Source organism: Panthera onca, chromosome B1 (genome assembly GCF_046562875.1).
Source record: "Panthera onca isolate mPanOnc1 chromosome B1, mPanOnc1 haplotype 2, whole genome shotgun sequence".
Taxonomy (NCBI): Eukaryota; Metazoa; Chordata; class Mammalia; order Carnivora; family Felidae; genus Panthera; species Panthera onca.
Window position 1 is genome coordinate 124,091,945 of NC_138342.1, and position 17,923 is coordinate 124,109,867.

General features: G+C 40.8%; 1 protein-coding gene across 2 annotated transcripts in view; it reads right to left on the reverse strand.

The window, feature by feature from the left end:
• Nucleotides 1-17,923, reverse strand: part of SLC10A7 (solute carrier family 10 member 7) — a 250,997-nt gene that overhangs the window by 22,483 nt on the left and 210,591 nt on the right. For both annotated transcript variants that reach the window (XM_060654029.3, XM_060654028.3), the window contains one exon: nt 8,464-8,537. In XM_060654029.3, the coding sequence (XP_060510012.1) occupies nt 8,464-8,537 (74 nt within the window). The remainder of the gene's footprint in view (nt 1-8,463; nt 8,538-17,923) is intronic.

Sequence of the window (17,923 nt, forward strand, 5' to 3'; positions counted from 1 at the left end):
TTTCTTTTCTTCTTCTTCTTCTTCAAAGGAAGTGACTTGCTGTAATTTAGAGGGCCACCCTTGTTGAAATGTTGATCTTAAGGTATCCCTCTGAAGGGCTCAAGATTCTAAAGCTGAGTACCTTTCAAAATCAGAGAATTATTGAATGCTAGAACTAGAAGGGCCCCATAGATCATCTAGCCTAAACTGTTCATAGCTAGTAGCCCACAGGACTGGTACTAGAGCACAATACTCTCTGTAGAACTGTCGTTGCAGCACAGCACAGCGGCTGAGGGCGAGACCTCGTGTAAGTTCTGGCTCTGCCCCCTGGGTCATGTGACTTGGGCAAGCTGCTGATCACTTAGGAGCCTCACTTTCCTTATCCAGGATGATTGCAGGAGTGATGTGAGCTGGTGTGTGTAAAGGACTATTTGGGAGGTGACCTCCACCAGGTTGGTCACGCATAAGTTCCAGATTCTTTCTGGCAGATAATGTGTAGTGGCCACAGAAATAATTTTTTTTAAAATTTTTTTTTAGACGTTTATTTATTATTGAGAGACAGAGAGAGACAGAGCATGAGCATGGGAGGGGCAGAGAGAAGGGGAGACACAGAATCCGAAGCAGGCTCCAGGCTCCAAGCTGTCAGCACAGAGCCTGAAGCAGGGCCCGAACTCACAAACTGCGAGACCATGACCTGAGCCGAAGTCGGACGCTTAACCGACTGAGCCACCCAAGAATTTTAAGAATGGGTGAAGATGAGCTAGGCCCCCACAAGCTTGCCAGCAGGTTTGAATGAAAGTAAGCTGCCACACATACAGGTGTTTTTAACTCAACACATATTCGTAGTCACACATAGAAACAGTTTATACAACCTATCCTGTCAACTCAAGGCCCTGGCTCTGACCTTTCAAGCGCTCTCACTAGCCCCTCTCAAAGCACACACGGCTACGTTCCAGCACAGGATTCCATGACCCTTCCAGTCAGCCTCAGGCAACCACACATCCTCCTAATAGTAGTGGGGCACAAAACCACGTAGGGATAAGCCTCCACAGCCCGGAGGATTTCATATTCAAGCTACTGGGTTTGCTAGATTCTTTGAGGCAAGTAGGAAGTGTCTCTAAAGTTTTCAGGCAGTATACTTATTAGAGTGCATTTATAACATTTATCATGCAAAGTAACAAGTCAGTAATTTCATCAATACAAACCCATTTCAGAATTCATTATACTCATTAGCAAAATCTCTGGTTGACAGAGATACAGATCACAAAAGCATGTGTTATAGCTGCCTCTGCAGTATTTCCTTTCTGATAAAATAGTAGCCGAACACTCCTGTGAGAATTTTCCATTAGAGCAACTGGCTGTCCCTAGAGCTGAACTCTGAACTAACTAGTGCCTACATGATCCCACACTGGACACAAAAGTATTTTCAAGTAAATTACTTCAGGTAACAAGCACATAGCACAGTGTTTGCCTATTAAGTACTCAAGTACTGTTAGCTGTTATTTTTATTCCCACTACTATTGAAAACATGATGAATAGAGACACAATTAAAAAGTAAACCCAAAAAAAGGTACAGAGACTCTGTAACATAAGCTGGATTAATAAAAATCTAAATGCAGGTGATCTTATATTACCATAAATCAAGAATTATTCTGAGTCTTAATTTAGCTCTGGTCTCCACATGGTATCAGAAATTTGGGTTAAAGTTCAACTGAAAAAAGACAGTGGACGCTTAAGCCTATATGGTAACTATTTGAGGAAGGGAATAAAATCTTACCAAAAAGGTATAAGGTAATAGTTTCCAGCCTTGGGTTATGACCCATTAAGGAACTGCAAGTCAATGTAATGGGTTTTATCTACCACTTGGATAGAATATGGAATGCATCATATAAAATAAGAGTGAATGGGGTTTTGTAAAACTTTTTACACACAAGCAATGTGTACTCGATGACACTGTAAAATGTATCTCTAACTGTAGGTTGCTAATTTAACACGTTTGACAGTCTCTGGCATAGGAAACGAGGAGGAGGGGAAATGTGGGTAGCAGGGCACTGATCTCCAGGTGAACAGCTCCTGGCACATCATTAAGATTAATGGTACTTGAGGGTCAGGCTAAATAAGACAAAACAACAAAGAAGTTTTACTATTTTTCATTTCATACTTGCCACCTAGAACCTGGGAACTTCTTAAATCTTTATTACCTAAGTCTAGATGTATTAGCAACGATTTTCAGACACCAAATTCAGAATCAAAAATTCAAAGCAAAACAATCCACAAACCTCTGAGAAACATAAGCATACCACTTTGAGCACTTACATTTCTTTCTTTATATGGATCAAAAAATGGTACAAAATGACAGACACTCCCTCACTTTTCTTCAGCGCAGTAGCAAAATCTACTCTGTCTATAATTTCAGTGGCATCTTTAAGAATCTGTCAAATGCAGAGGTCCCCGAACTGCCTTTCCTTATGGAACTGTAACTCCAGTGGCAAACCACAGGACAGATACATATTTATGGCTACGACCCAGACACAAACTTCTATTTTCTGTCTCTTCTCTGGACTTCTCTTTCCACTTTATAGTTTACTGTCATACAGCACTGTGGCTCTTAGTTTGCAAGAAAAAGTGCAGACAGTGATGCCTCATGTGAAATGGAGAGGCTGGCTCATCAAGACTCACTTTAAATAGAATATAACCTTTTGTTACTATAGAAGGTAGAAGGAATGAATGCCAGTTTCTGACTGGGCCGCATGGAAATATATGCCTATGGGAACAATTATAGATATTAAGTATTTAAAACTGTTTTATAACTAGCAATGTGATCAGAAGTGATTTTCTTCCTTAAGCAATTAATAAAATAATTCAAATTCACACCGAGAATGCACATTTACAATATTTGGAATCAGTATAGTACTTTTTGGTTTTCCAAGTGCTTTCATATCTTATTATACAATGCAGTTCTGGAAATCAGGAGGCTGGGCATCCAGTCTCTATTAGTTATATGATCTGGGGTTAAGTTTGTAAAAATTTTCCATGCTCTCATTTCTTTGTAGGCAAAATAATGTTACTGACCTGCTAATATTCAAGGTTTTCGGGTCATATGATTTAATGAGCTCAAAGCTTGCTTCCCAACTGTGGGGCAAGTTTTATTAAGATAATAGCCTCTGTTGGGGCGCCTGGGTGTCTCAGTCGGTTGAGCATCTGACCTCAGCTCAGGTCATGATCTTGTGGTCTGTGAGTTTGAACCCCACGTGGGGCTCTATGCTGACAGCTCAGAGCCTAGAACCTGCTTCGGTTCCTGTGTCTCCCTCTCTCTCTGCCCCTCCCTTGCTCACACTCTGTCTCGCTCTCTCTCTCAAAAATAAATAAACATTAAAAAAAAAAAAAGATAATAGTCTCTGTGTGCCAAATAGAATCACAGATAAGCTTTAGGGGAAAAGAATAGCAGAAGTGAAAACTTTTATATTTCAATCCCATTTCCTCTTGAGAAAATAATGCAGATGTTATTAAGTGATCTTTCCAGCCCAAGTTATGGGTAATCCTGTAGCATTCTCCAGTAGCTTCCAAGGAAAACTAAAAATAAGATCCGTTGCAGACTTTGTTTCTCCTATGAAACTCTTTGGAGGGTGAAGGTATTTTTTAACCTCTTTTGGAAGAAGCAAAAGCCGTATTTGGAAGAAGCAAAAGCCGTATTTCTTTTCCTGCAATAATGTAACATTATTTACACAACCGTTCGCGAGCTCTTTTCCCTTTCACACACAGCAGGGCAGTGGTTCTAGAACGGAAACAGTCACTGAGCACAGACTATGGAAACTTAAGCCTGGGAGGAATGTCAGGTATCGTTTTGTCCATCTTCTCATTTTACAGATGAGGAAACTGAGGCCCGCAGCAGTTACATGATTTGTTCCAGCTTTTGGTGAGATCAATGGAACTGGAATCCAGGCTAGAATCAGGTATGTGTTCTCTCCACTCTGCAGAATCCCAGGTCTACCAAAAAGTTATATTCTTTTTGCTTAATGCATAGTTTCTTGTCACAATTCAGCTGTGCAACTGCAACCATAGATTCATATAGTGAAGTCTAAACAGTGTGAGGGAATCCCTGCCTTGATTCGCCCTTGTCCATAGTGTCTATAAACGGTAAGACATATGGTGGGCTTTTAATAAGCATTCATCATGATTCTCTAAACTTTAAATAGCATTCTTCCACTTCAGAAATGCTTCTAGAAATAAATGACTGAGAATCTCACAACTGACTGTCAATAGTCAGTTGACATGCTATGGGAGTATGTGCTTTCATTTTGCTATTTAAAAACATTAAAAACTAATATAAACTTATATGAAGGGATCTCAAACCTCCTGAAACATTCTCTTTTGAGGTGTCTTGAGAATGTTTTTCACATGTATTGGAACTCTAGATAAGCAAAGTGATTTGAATACTCAAGAGAAAAAGATAAAATAAAATAGAAGTAAACTACTAATTCCACAGAGTATCTTGGATCGAATTTCTTTCTGATGAGATCTATTGACTGACTGTGCACTGAGCCGTTGTTAACCAGGGTATATACCGTTCTTCAATCTCTGCTACGTAAAATACCTTGTCATTATTCTACAAATATCAACATCAAACTAGAGGAGAATTTGGGAGAGTTCACAGCTTTTAAGGTAACCCACTGCAAGGGATGCTGTCTTGACAAATATAAAATTACCTCCAACCCTGAGCTAAAACTATAGGAGAGCAGCATGCAAGCCCCGGAGTATTGTTTTAGATGAGGCACAGTGATAGCTCGGTGCTTCCTTCAGGCCTCCTCTTTCTTCCTGAACGAACTCCAGGGAATGGCATCATGTCAGGCTTTCCAGATGGATTATGTGAAGCCATAGCTCAATGTCATTTTCAATAGGAAGCCTCATAATTAAAGGTCAAATAGTCACTTCATCTGCAATCAATCAATAGAAAAAGTACTAATACGAAGAACTAATCAATCAATGGCAAATGCACTAATAAAAGCAATGAATCAAATACAGCATCTGCGTAGATGCAAGTACACTGAAGAGATTGAGACAGGGCAAAAGCAAGAACAATAAAATAAATTGAAAGGGTATGTACAAGAGAATATTTCAGAAGGCTCCTCAAGTGAGGGTTTTCATCTGTGGCTCATTAGTTACCTGGGTACCACTTGGTCTACAATGATTTATTCCTAAATACAAATACTACATATAATAATGAATGGTATTTCATAAGCCTTACTGAATGTATTCTATCTGAGGTGTTAGATGTGTGTGCACATTTGTTGCGTGTGTGTAAAATCACTAGAAGAAATACTTTGGTAGTGATCTCACGAGGGACAGATAAACTTTCTCAGGGCCAAAGAGATATATTATAATCTATTATATTTTATCTTTGTGTGAGAGGTGAGAGATAGTATAATTTTGAGTGATATGATCTGAAATATGTTCCTCGCTTTCCGGAATGTGAATTTTTTCACACTTAGTGTGATGTTCTTCCACTTCCATGCAGAGAAGAAGCTCCCTTAGGATAATTACTATCATTGTCATGGCAGATCCTCTGTAAGTGATGTCAGGTCCCCAATAGAAGGGAATGTGCATTGCATCTTGTGAAAACGGATACAGTAAATTCATAGGCCATTCTAGTGATAATTGAGCCAAGACCCTTCTCTACAGGTAAAGACTAGGGTGTTGCTGGAACAAGGGCAATCCATGTCACCCCCCTGAGATAAGGGAAGTAGCAAAGAGGTAAATGCTACCTAGGAGACTTCAGGAAGGCAGCCAGATATGATCAAGCCAGGACAGAATAGTCAGTCAAATTACCTAATCTAAGAGGTAAGGAAACTGAAGCCTGGGCATGCCTCACTGGAAGAGTGAGGATAAGTATTCAGGTCTCACAATTCCAAAAAAGCTTAAGGCCATCATGTTATGAAAGTAACTGAGGATTTAGACTACATGGTTAGTTAGATACCAGCTTGTATCTTATTGTAGTATCTAAGGGTCTACTTCATGGGAGAGCACTGCAAAAACAAAGTGCATATGCAGACATTTTGTCCGAGTTAACCCAACCCTTTTTAGCAAAACAGCTACTTCTGATTAGTGTTCAGAATACCCGTTTGCCTGAAAATCAGGTTTCAGAAAGCATCAGGAACAGAAGAATATGGTGTTGAGATTAAGAAAAATAAAAAGACACACACACAAATATCCAATGGGTAGGTATTTTGCTCATCGAAAAGAAAAGAATACTGGTCAGGCTTCAGTAGGCTCTTTGGGTAGAGTTCTTTGCTCAATACAGCCAGCTCCAGCACAAAAGAACATCGTGGAGAGACAAAAAAAAATCCATTTTGGTTTTTCTGACCAAAAAAACCCCAAGGAGTGTATGGGATTTACAAGCCCACTGCAGAAATGCAGAGTGTATATGGTGCAGCCACAGCTCAGCATCTCCTCTAATCCACTCTACCGGACATGGGCTCATTTGATCTCTGGCTCTGGACATCTGAGGCGTCTGGTGGCCCTGGCCTCTGGACTCCCTACCTACTTTTTAGGAGCCCTGGAACACTAGACATCACAGCGCAATAACAGCGTGGGGAAAGAAGTGCAAGATGATTTCTCTGAAGTCAAAAATTAAACCACACCCATTACATGAAAATCTATAGGACCAGGGGTCGGGGGACTGGAACCGTGGAAATGGTAACATGGTCATAATTAATACAGTTGATAATAACAAACAATAACAGCTCCTGCTTGAAAGAGTGTCTGCTGTGTGCCAGGTAGCGCACCCGGCTCTGTAGGTGGGCTGTAGAATTTCCTCCATAGTGATCTACATACACAGCAATTATGGCACATTCTACCATGTACTGACTATGGATTATGTACAAGTACTGTGCCAGCTACTTAACAAACTTTAACCTTAATAATAAACTTCATAAACGTGAATATGATTCTGCCCCATTTTACAGATGAGAAAGCAAAGGTTCAGGGAAGTTAAGGGATTTGTCCAGTCACAAAGTCAGGATTGGAACGTGACTTCCAAAGTGCTTTCAACTTCAACTCGATAATATTATGAAGAAAACCTAACAGAAATACTGCAACGTATAGACATTAGATACAGTAACCCTTGAACAACATGAGTTTGAACTACAAGTGTCCACTTACATGTGTATTTTTTTTCAAATAAATATGGTATAGTACTATAAATGTATTTTTCGTTATGATTTTCTCAATAACATTTTCTTTTCTCTAGCTCATTTTATTACAGTATATAATACATATAACATACAAAATACTATGTTAATTGACCGTGTTATTGGTAAGGCCTCTTGTTAACAGTGGGCTATTGGTAGTTAAGTTTTGGGGGAGTCAAAAGTTATACATGGATTTTTGACTGTGCAGGGGGTTGGTGCCCCTAAGGCCCCTCTCCCTGCATTGTTCAAGAGTTAACTGTATATCACTTCTTCAAATAAGCTGAAGCCCTAGATAGCAACTGTTCCTTAGTTTGTCCAATTTTGAAGTCATTTTCCAAACTTGGCAAGACTGACAATAGATTCTATCAAACAAACGTGCATGGGGTTAGTAACAACATTATGGAACGTCTTTGTTTTCTAACTTACAGACTGAACCTTTTTAACATGAGCATACAGAGAATTGTCATGCTTTTTCACTCTTTTAAGTGACTCTTTTAAGTGAGTCACATGCCAAAATATAAATAAATTTTTAATACAACTTTTTACCACAATGTGCCTACTACCTCAAGGAGTTTGTGAATGAAGCTGTCAGTAAAGTTCCTGGTTACTTTATGACTTTTAATGACTAAAAACACGGATTCAGTTGCCCGGACAGATTATTGGGATAATGCCAATACACTGGATAAAGCATAGTAGAAAACAGCACTTTTCTTCTTGATCTACTTTTGTCTATTAAATAAATACTTATTTCACTTCAGGCACTAATCAGATTGGGTTAATGATCACCACATTGTGTTTCTTCATGGAAGTAACATTCTGAAATGGACTTTAAACTAATGTCAATACCAGATTAGGATAAGAATATTTCTACCTTCCTCCAATCTTCCAAAAAAGTAAGTTAACTTTTCCAGGGGCAACTCTAGAGCTTTCCAAAGCTAAGTTTTTGCCCATTCTTTTTCAGAAGAAAGTCTTCTCCTTCCCCCATCCCTACTACCTCCTTCCCCGGCTTTTAATGTTAACACACTACTCTGAAAACCTTTTATGAGAATCAAAAACATAATTACAAATTACGTTAAGTCCCACACTATTAAATTTAGGCCTTCAAAAACTGGTCCAATCAGATAATGGTATTTCAGAGCAATGACCCGTCCTCATCTTGCTATTGTTCTTTATCTAACACAGTGTATAATACTCCATTCCAGTTAATTTGAAGAAATGCTTAAATGTTAAAATCGTAAGATGTAACTGAGGGTAATATTGGTTAAAAAGTTGGTTTTCGACTCTGTGAATCACTTACCCAGTGTGAGGGATTTGTGTGTAGAACAGAAAATGATAGCCACAGTGTCTGCTGGTGTGAAACCCGAATTATTCCTAGGGACAAAAAGAGTATTTTACAAATACATGCGTAAAAAGCCTACTTAAACACATCCCAAATCAGATGTAGTACCTACCTTCATGTTAACATCTTTTGATCAGTCCTGGTGACAGAAGTGATTCTATCCCCAAATGTACAGAAGTGTCTGAATTTGTTTTTAGCGAATCATTCCTGAGTCATTTACCCATGAAAAAAAGGTCTTAAAACTATGTGGGGGACACCACCTCTCCCAGCTCCCCCATGATTCTCTCCCCATCCCTCATGCCTATCCTTTGGCAACCCCAAACTGTTCAAAATTTTTTTCATTTCAAATGTTCTGTATGTGGAATGATATGGTACATAACCTTTTGGGACTGGCTTTTTTCACTCAGCATAATTCCCTAGACATCCATCCAAGTTGTTGTGTGTATCAAGAGTTTGTTCCTGGGGCGCCTGGGTGGTTCGGTCGGTTAAGCATCCGACTTTGGCTCAGGTCATGATCTCGCGGTCCGGCAGTTTCAGCCCCACGTCGGGCACTGTGCTGACAGCTCAGAGCCTGGAGCCTGCTTCGAATTCTGTGTCTCCCTCTCTCTGTGCCACTCCTCCACTAGAGCTCTCTCTCTCTCTCTCAAAAATAAATAAACATTAAAAAAAAAGTTTGTTCCTTTTATTGCTAACTAGTATTCCATGATATGTATGTAGCCTAATTTGTTTAACCATTCACCTATGGAAGGACAGCTGGACTGTATCTAGTTATTGGTTATTAGAAATAGAGTTGCTCTACAAAAATATGTGGCGGAGGTCTCCAAAGATCACATACATAGTCAGGCTGTGGTGCAGGGCTTTGTGAAAATCATGCAGCAGGGAACTCCCTTAGCAAAGTTACGAGGCTATCACTTGACAGTAATTCCAGTGGCTCGAAAGCATTAATGTATCTCCGTAACTGCTTCCCTCAAGAAGGAGCATACCTTTCTGGCAGCAAACATAACCTTTTGATGAATACATGCTATGAACAAAAACGAAACATCATATGTTTTAGCAAAAATAGTAAGTTTTCATTCCTTGAGCAGTGACTGTGTATCAGATATTCCTCTAAGATGTGCACATTTGAAGACAGCTACCCCATAATGTAGGCGACACAATATCCCACATACAGATGAGAACACTGAGGCACCCAGGAGGTGTGTAGCTTACCCAGGACCCTAGAGCTAGTAAGTGACATGGCCAGGATTTAAATCAAGTCTGGCTTCTGTGCCTATGCTCTTAACGGCCGTGTTCTACTATTAGTATGTAATAGGTCAAGCATTTAAAAATAAATCTCACTTAGCCAAAATCCATTAAATGTTATGGAGGACAGTACTGGTGAATATCAATTTTCAGATTTTCCATTTTAGAATATAAAGATTTAGAGAAAAAAAAGATTTAGAGAAGCAGATGCTAAAAGAAATGTCATTTTACTAATATTATTATTATATTATTATCATTATGCTTGATATGTTAGAAACTACTCCTTCCTGCAGAATCATCAGGATTTGAGGTACAGTAAGTCTATTCATTCCCTGCCCTGAACTGAGACAAATGGAATGAGTTAGCAAATGGAAAATGCTCCAGAACCTGACTTTGTGTGTACAGTTGCAGATCTAACAGTCTATCCAATTTTTAAGGATCTCTAAAGAAAGCAATCTCACCCCTTTCCTTAGTAACCTCATCCTCGCATACAACTTTTGTTGGGAGAAAAATCCTCTCTAAATCCATCCATGTATCCTGATTTCTTTGTTATATACTCACTGGAGGGGAGAAGGGCCTTCTCTTCCTCGTCCCCTGGGCACAGGTTAAGAGAATGTGGAAATGGGCCTTTGGTTTTCTCCCCTCTGAAAAGCCATGCGTGCTCACGCTTCCTAACTAACTAGTCTTACCTCCAGCTCTTTTTGGATAACAACTTCCCAAACTGAGTTTTTGGTGTCTCACCTCAGGGGAGGATTCTCCACAGATGTGTATCACTTGAGTATAATAAGATGACCTTACTGTTTCCACATTTTATTTTCATATTTATATTGTGATAACACTCTTATTTTTTAAACATTGAACTACATGGCTGACATATTCCTTGATTTCTTTGTTCATCATGTAGGCCTAATGTGAAAGCAGCTGTGTGAGGTTCTGTCAATGCATGAAGGAAAGGAGCACAGATATACATATGCATATGTATATATATTTAAATTTTTTAAATGTTTATTTTTGAGAGAGAGAGAGACAGAAAGAATGGGGAAGGGGCAGAGAGAGAGGGAGACAGGCTCTAGGCCCTGAGCTGAGCTGTCAGGACAGAGCCCGACGCAGGGCTCGAACCCACAAACTGTGAGATTATGACCTGAGCTGAAGTTGGATGCTTAACCGACTGAGCCACCCAGGCACCCCTGTATATGTATATTTTAAAGTTTATTTATTTTGAGACAGAGAGAGATATAGGAAGGTCAAAGACACAGAATCCCAAGCAGGCTCTGCACTGTCAGCGCAGAGCCCAATGCAGGGCTCGAACTCACGAACCGTGAGATCATGACATGAGCTGAAACAAAGGGTCAGATGCTTAACAGACTGATCCACCCAAGTGCCTCTATCTATCTATCTATCTATCTATCTATCTATCTATCTATCTTTTTTTTTTTTAAGAGAGGGGGATTGAGAAAGAGAAAAAGAGGGGGTGGGAGGATTATGGCACCAAAAAAAAAGATTATCTCAAGCTTGGCAGGGAATGGGGGATAATGATGGAGCACACAGAGAACCTTCTTGAAGGAAATTACAATTGAGCTGGGCTTCAAAGGTCAGGTTTAGATACGTGGCGGTGTGTATTTTAGGTAAGGGATAGTGAAACTGAAATCTGGGAGTCCAGGGGCAGCTGGCAAAGAGCAGTCTTCAGGCTGACTTGTATGAAGGGACGATGGCTGTGACCATGAGTGTGGACTTGACAAGACGGGCTAAGGAGATGGGAGGAGTAACCACTCAGTGTGGTATAAGACTGGCAATGATGAGGCTAGGCAGGAAGCAGAACGCTGTAAGGGCCTGAAGAATCACAGTGACTGCAGAGACGGTGGTAAGAGACATGAAGACAGAAATAAAAGAACTTGTCAAATGTTGACTTCTGTGAAATATTTCCTCCCGGCAGCTTAAAAACACACACTTTGGGGGCAGACGCACTTGAATTTCAATCCAGACCACCGTTTTCCTTATATATAAAATAGGGATAATACTGCCGGCTCCTGAGGGGAGGATAAATACCAATGTTTGTTAAGAATTTGGCACATCACAAGTGTTTAACACATGCTGGCTGATATTTTTTTTAAGGTTTTCATTTATTTTTGAGAGACAGAGAGAAAGAGAGGGAGAGAGAGAGAGCGTGCGTGTGCACATGAGTGGGGGAGGGGAAAGAGAGAGAGGGAGACATAGAATCCGAAGCAGGCTCCAGGCTCTGAGCTGTCAGCACAGAGCCTGACGCGGGGCTCGAACTCATGAACTATGAGATCATGACCTGAGCCGAAGTCGGACACTTAACCGACTGAGCCACCCAGGTACCTCTGCTAGCTGATATTTTTATTATTATTGTTGCTTTGAGAGAGGAGGAGGAATGAAAGAGAAATGATAAGCTTTGAGCACATAGGACTAAGAGGAATATGAGGGCATTAATGGAAATAGGGAACAGAAGAGGTGGCCCAACGGGGTCTGGGGAGGAGGCCAAGGAGTTGAGTGAACAGAATTTGCATTAGTGACAGGGCACCATGTCTTCAAGAAATCTGGGGAAGAGAAAGAAAAGGTCATGGGAATTTGAACATGACCATGCAGAGAGAGGGATGACGCGGTGGGTAGAAACAACTGATGAAACCAGGTCTCCAGAGACGCCTAAGAGGACCAGGCTGTGGGGCTAGCCTGAGAGGGGCTATTTCCCAGCCCATGAACTGGACACGAAAGAAGACAAGCTGAGCAGGAAATATGGAAAAATTTCTTGTAGAGAATGGGAAAGTGGAGGCAATTTATGTCAGAGATTTCATGTTCTTTGTAAATAAAGCATGAGGCACTTTGCTCATCCAGAGAGTCTGAGCTAATACTGAAGCCTGCGAACCTAAGAAGTTAGAAAAACTTGAAATGGGCAGACTGAGGAGTATGAAATATAGTCAGTTCACAACGAATAGAAACTTTCCACAGGAACGACTGCCCACCTGTGCTTGAGGAACATGTGACACAACAAACCACCTAGTTTGGGGCTGTTCTCCAGCAATGCTTATGGTGTTGGTCACGCTACAAAGGCCTTTTTGGTCTGTTGCTGCCTTTGTTGCCAACCCATTGCTGCTGCATGTGGACTATGCAGTTTGGTTTTTTCCGGGAGAGTCCGGCAATATACTTCTCCTTTAGTGAACTTGGTTCTGCTTCATATCATGCTCTTTTCCAGGCTATCGCATGTTCCCAGTGTGTCAAATCTCTCTGGCCAAGAAGGCTCCGATTTAACCTGGCGTTGGCTGACGTTCGTCAGAGCAGCACTTACGGCGTGGCGAGACCTGCTTACTTGTCCTGCTCCGGGTAAGGTGGCTGAAGCCAGGCCTGCACGGGGAGGTTTCCGGCCTGATGGGAGATGGAACGCCGCCCTGTCATTCTACGGACACAGGGTGCGTCAGCGGGGAGGGGGTGTCAGCACATAAAAGTGAACCGTTTAAGGGTAAAAACCAATATTCTCCCTAAATACTCTCTCTGGAAAGAAACTGACTGCTCCACATCACGGGTCTTGGGGAAAGCCGACAGAGCAGGTGCTCACTGAAGCCTCCATTCGTGATGAGGAAGACGATGGTGCCCATAAATCACCACAGCGGGAAGCACAGAGCGTTTTCCAGAGCACGTTACTCCCAGTATTTCCGTCTTCTCAGAACAGCCTTATAAGGTAGAGGGTGTTATCATCGGCTGCTTTTCTGAAAAGGGAATCTGAAGCACAAAGAGGGTAACTAACTTCTCTAGAGTCATACACACCTAGCAAGTAGGCTGCTCCGAATCAGAGACAAGTTCGCTTTCTGCAAAGGAAATTAAAGAAACGAAAACAAAACCCACCACAGAACTTGGTGGATGAGGGCAGCTATCTTGGTCAGTAACCTTCCTTCAGCCATGCCCTGTCAAGGGGCAACTTCATGGCAGAAGACGCCACCCAGGAAAATGAAGCACCCTTAAATAAATGTGCGTTAAGTTTAAGTGGCAACGACTACAATTACTTTCGGTGATTAACATCTCTATTGTGTCCGCTCACACTCTTGAAAGGAATCCCATTACTATTTATTTTCTAACTCTACCTTCTCTCTTTTTAATATTGATTTTCTTTTTATCCCGTTTTTATAATTCTTTTGATCACTTCGGCTTCCCTTGAGCTGATTATTTCCTTTTCTTCCCAATTGGTCTTTTTATTCTCTCTTACAGAGCTTTCAATCAGTGTTTTCCACATAATATTTATCTTGCCTTTCTCTGCAGTACTCACGAAGGAGAACATGTCAGAAGGTTTTACTAGTAGAATCACAGAATGTGGAGCAGAAAAGGTCCTCTGAGGGAGTTCCATGTAAGCCCACTGTGTTTTAGAGGAGGAAACTTCCATGTGAAATACTTTCCTTTGTTAACCTCTGTACTTGTGTTTTATCTTCACTTAATTTTAGGAGAAGACCTCATCTGTCATTAGCTGTGTGCCACTAAACAAGTTACCCAGAGCTCTGTGGCTTAGTGCCTCACGTGTGAAATGGTAAGACTTACTGTTAATACTAATACTTGTCTTCCTTCCCTCCGTCCCTAGCTCCTTCCTACTATACGCTCCGTCCCTACCTCTGTCCCTCCATCCCTCCATCCTGGCTACAATGAGAGGCCGTTTGAGACATCCAATTAAAAATGTACTGATAAGGGTGAAAACACCTATACAAATATTCAAATATTTGCTTCTTTTTTCCCCCCTTTCTTTATGGTTTCTTTTGTCACTCTAGTGATACTCTGGGTTTCTGTTACTCTAGTTATCAGCTTTCCAAACTTTTACATATTTTTTTAAAGGCTCATAATTACTGCTTTCTTTTTCCAACCTTTTCAACATTTTTTACATACTGTGACAGCTTCCCAAAGTTGCAGAAAGCTTAGGGTACTATGGACAGCTGCTATTGGTGTGATGAATCAGCTCTCATTCCCCAGCATCTGTGACAGTGTAATGCCAAAGAGAATGTGTTACAAAGCTAGAAATGCTAATTTCTTCTCTTCCATCGTTAGTTTTTGAAACAGTATAGATAAATTAGTTTGGTACAATAAATATTCGACAGTTGCTAACATTCATTGAACACTTACTGTATGCTAGGAATTAGGATGAGGACTTCGTGAGTGCATTATCCAATTCACCAAATGACCCTACGAGGTAGGCACTAATACTATCCCCATTTATAAATGAGGAATGACAGAAATCACAGAGTTATTAAACAGGATTGGAACTCATGTCTGTCTGACTCCAGAATTGGAATTTTTAACCCTGACATTATTTTGTGGACAGATAAATAAGAACACAGCATAGTAACTCTCAAATGTTCTTTTATTTTATTTTATTTATTTATTTTTCTCAAATTTATTTTAAATACTCAAAGTAGAAGTGTACTTTCCAGACACTAGAATGGTTAACACGTCAGGTCAGTAAATCTAAGAAATGTTAATCAGGTGGGAGGAGTGTTGTAAGAAAGTTGAATTTTCCAGGCTGGGTGTCTCCTGGTTTATGCTAACCTTACGTCATCAGGGGTCAGTAGCATGCAGTATACAAAAAAAGACAGACGAGGAGGGTGCCTGTGCGGCTCAGGTGGTGAAATGTCTGACTCTTGATCTGGGCTCAGGTCATGATCTCACGGTTCGTGGGATCGAGCTCCGCATTGAGCTCTGCGCTGACAGTGTGGCCTGCTTTGAATTCTCTCTCTCCCTCTCTGTCTCTCTGCTCCTTCCCCCCACACTCTCTCTCTCAAAATAAATAAATACACTTAAGAGAAAAAAAATACAGACCGATGTCCATGTTGAGATTTTTGTCTGTTGATATCTGGACTGGTTTTAGATTTAGTAAGTTGGTAAGAAATAGATGAAAAAGAAACCACAGGCTACTTTTACTAATTTTAAGTAGAAACGAATAAAAAGGAGGAAGAGAAAATGAAACTCAATAGAGTATAAACTGGTGGGCCTGAGTTTAAACCCCTGGTGTCTTTGACTAATTTGTTTGTGTGAGTGAACTGGAAGAATCCAGTTAAATACTATCTACCAATTCCCTAACCAAAGCAAGCACTTATGAATTTTAAAAGTAACTGAAGTAGTTTAGTGCAGTGGAAAAAGTATGGGCAAATGGCCAATGGCAATGGATTTCAATTCTACATGTACTATTTGCCATCTTTTATTAAACTACCAAAATCTTGGAGCGCCTGGGTGGCTCAGTTGGTTAAGCACCCGACTCTTGATCTTGGCTCAGGTCATGATCTCATGGTTTTTGAGATCGAGCCCCGCGTCACACTCTGTGCTGACAGTGCGGAGCCTGCTTGGGATTCTCTCTCTTTCCCTCTCTCTGCCCTTCCCCTGCTTGTGCTCTCTCCCTATCAAAATAAATAAACTTTGAAAAAAAAAAAAAAAAAACTACTAAAATCTGATTTTAGGCAAGTTATTAAACTAAACTACTCTTATGTACGGGCCTCATCAGCAAAATATCAATAAAAATGTAGAGTATCATAGTCTTTGCTGCCAGACTTATATGAAAGAACATATGCATTGTCCCTAGCACAGTGCCTGGCACAGAGCAGGGCTCAATAACCATTGGTATCTTTCATTCCTCCAATAAAATCCTTAGGCACAATGAAGTCTCCTATAGTGAAGGGGGAAAAAAAAAAGTAAAAACCATCTTCTAAATTTTGTTCAATTGAAAATTCCCCAAATTCTAATGGAATGCTTTGGGGGTATATAATCATTTTACTGAGGAGCAGGATTATAGCCACTCCCTATTCTGCTGTTTATCAAAGAATGTGCATTCTGACAGTGGGTCAGGCAGGTTCAAAATGCAACAGAACTTCATTGAAGGCAGAAAGAAAGGGTCTTAAAACCCCAAGGCCTTATGAAAATCCAGTCTACTCCATACTGAAAATTCTCAGTTTTAATTCAACCACTTGTCACACCATTCCCAGCCCCACTCCTCCTTCAGCAATTCCTGTAGTGGCCACTCTGTGCTTTGCAAGATGTTTTCAGTCACTGACAGGATATATGCATGCTCCCCAGTCTGATGGGATAGAATGAATAAGTGCGTCTGATTATTACTTCTGCCACAAGGATCAGGAAACAAACAGCTGGGGAAAGGCAAACATCTTTTCTAGGATGACATAACAAATCATTTACAAAAGAACTTTAAAATAGCTCCTACTCCTAGACTTACCCAATTAAGTCCCATTTTCTCGGTGCCTTAATGGCTCCAGGCTTTACTCTTACTTTATAAATCACAACCACAAGCTAGGGAAAATGGTTCAAATTACACCAATCAATAAATTTTTATTGACTGTTTACAATCAGCCAGGCTCGTGCTGTACCAAGTGCTGTAAGAGCCAAGTGCCTAATGTGAAGCCTGAACCCTCCACGGCTCTGACACTGTTTCAGGCCTCAAAGACAACCCTTTTCCTCATGGCAACTTACTGCCGTCACCTGGCAGTCTGGCCTAAGTCTGACCCTCTAGTTACTATTATTACTTAATCTTTTTTTTTTTTTTTTTTAGTTTATTTACTTATTTTGAGAGAGAGAGAGAGAGAGAGAGAGAGAAAGTGCGAGCAGGGTAGGGGCAGAGAGAGAGGGAGAGAGCCCCAAGCAGGATGCACACTGTCAGTGCAGAGCCTAACAAGGGGCTCAATCCCACAAACTGTGAGATCATGACCTGAGCTGAAATCAAGAGTTGGACACTTAACTGACTGAGCCACCCAGGTGCCCCTATTTTTCAGTCTTTTTGTACTCCCATTGTCCCACCGTGTGTGTGTGTGTGTGTGTGTGTGTGTGTGTGCGTCCACATTTACATTATTGGTTTTTCCCCCACCAAGAACCCCCTCTCTGCATCTTGGCTTGCTGAATACTTAGCCATTCTTTATAACTCATGTCAAATCCCATCTCTTCCATGAAGCCTTGCTCCACCACTCTCTTTGGAAGTGCCTTCTTGAAGTGACTTCAGGATGGCTCACTGTCCATCCACTAAGAGTACGTATATCTAGTCTGCAAACTCATGCAAGATCAGAATCATCTCTTCTTTGTGGTATTCACTATGGTAACTTTCTCATACCGAGGGCTTAAATAATGTCTGTTGAATATACAATACTAGTGTAAGAAGCTACATTAGAGGTGAGCCTTTAAGAACAAGAAA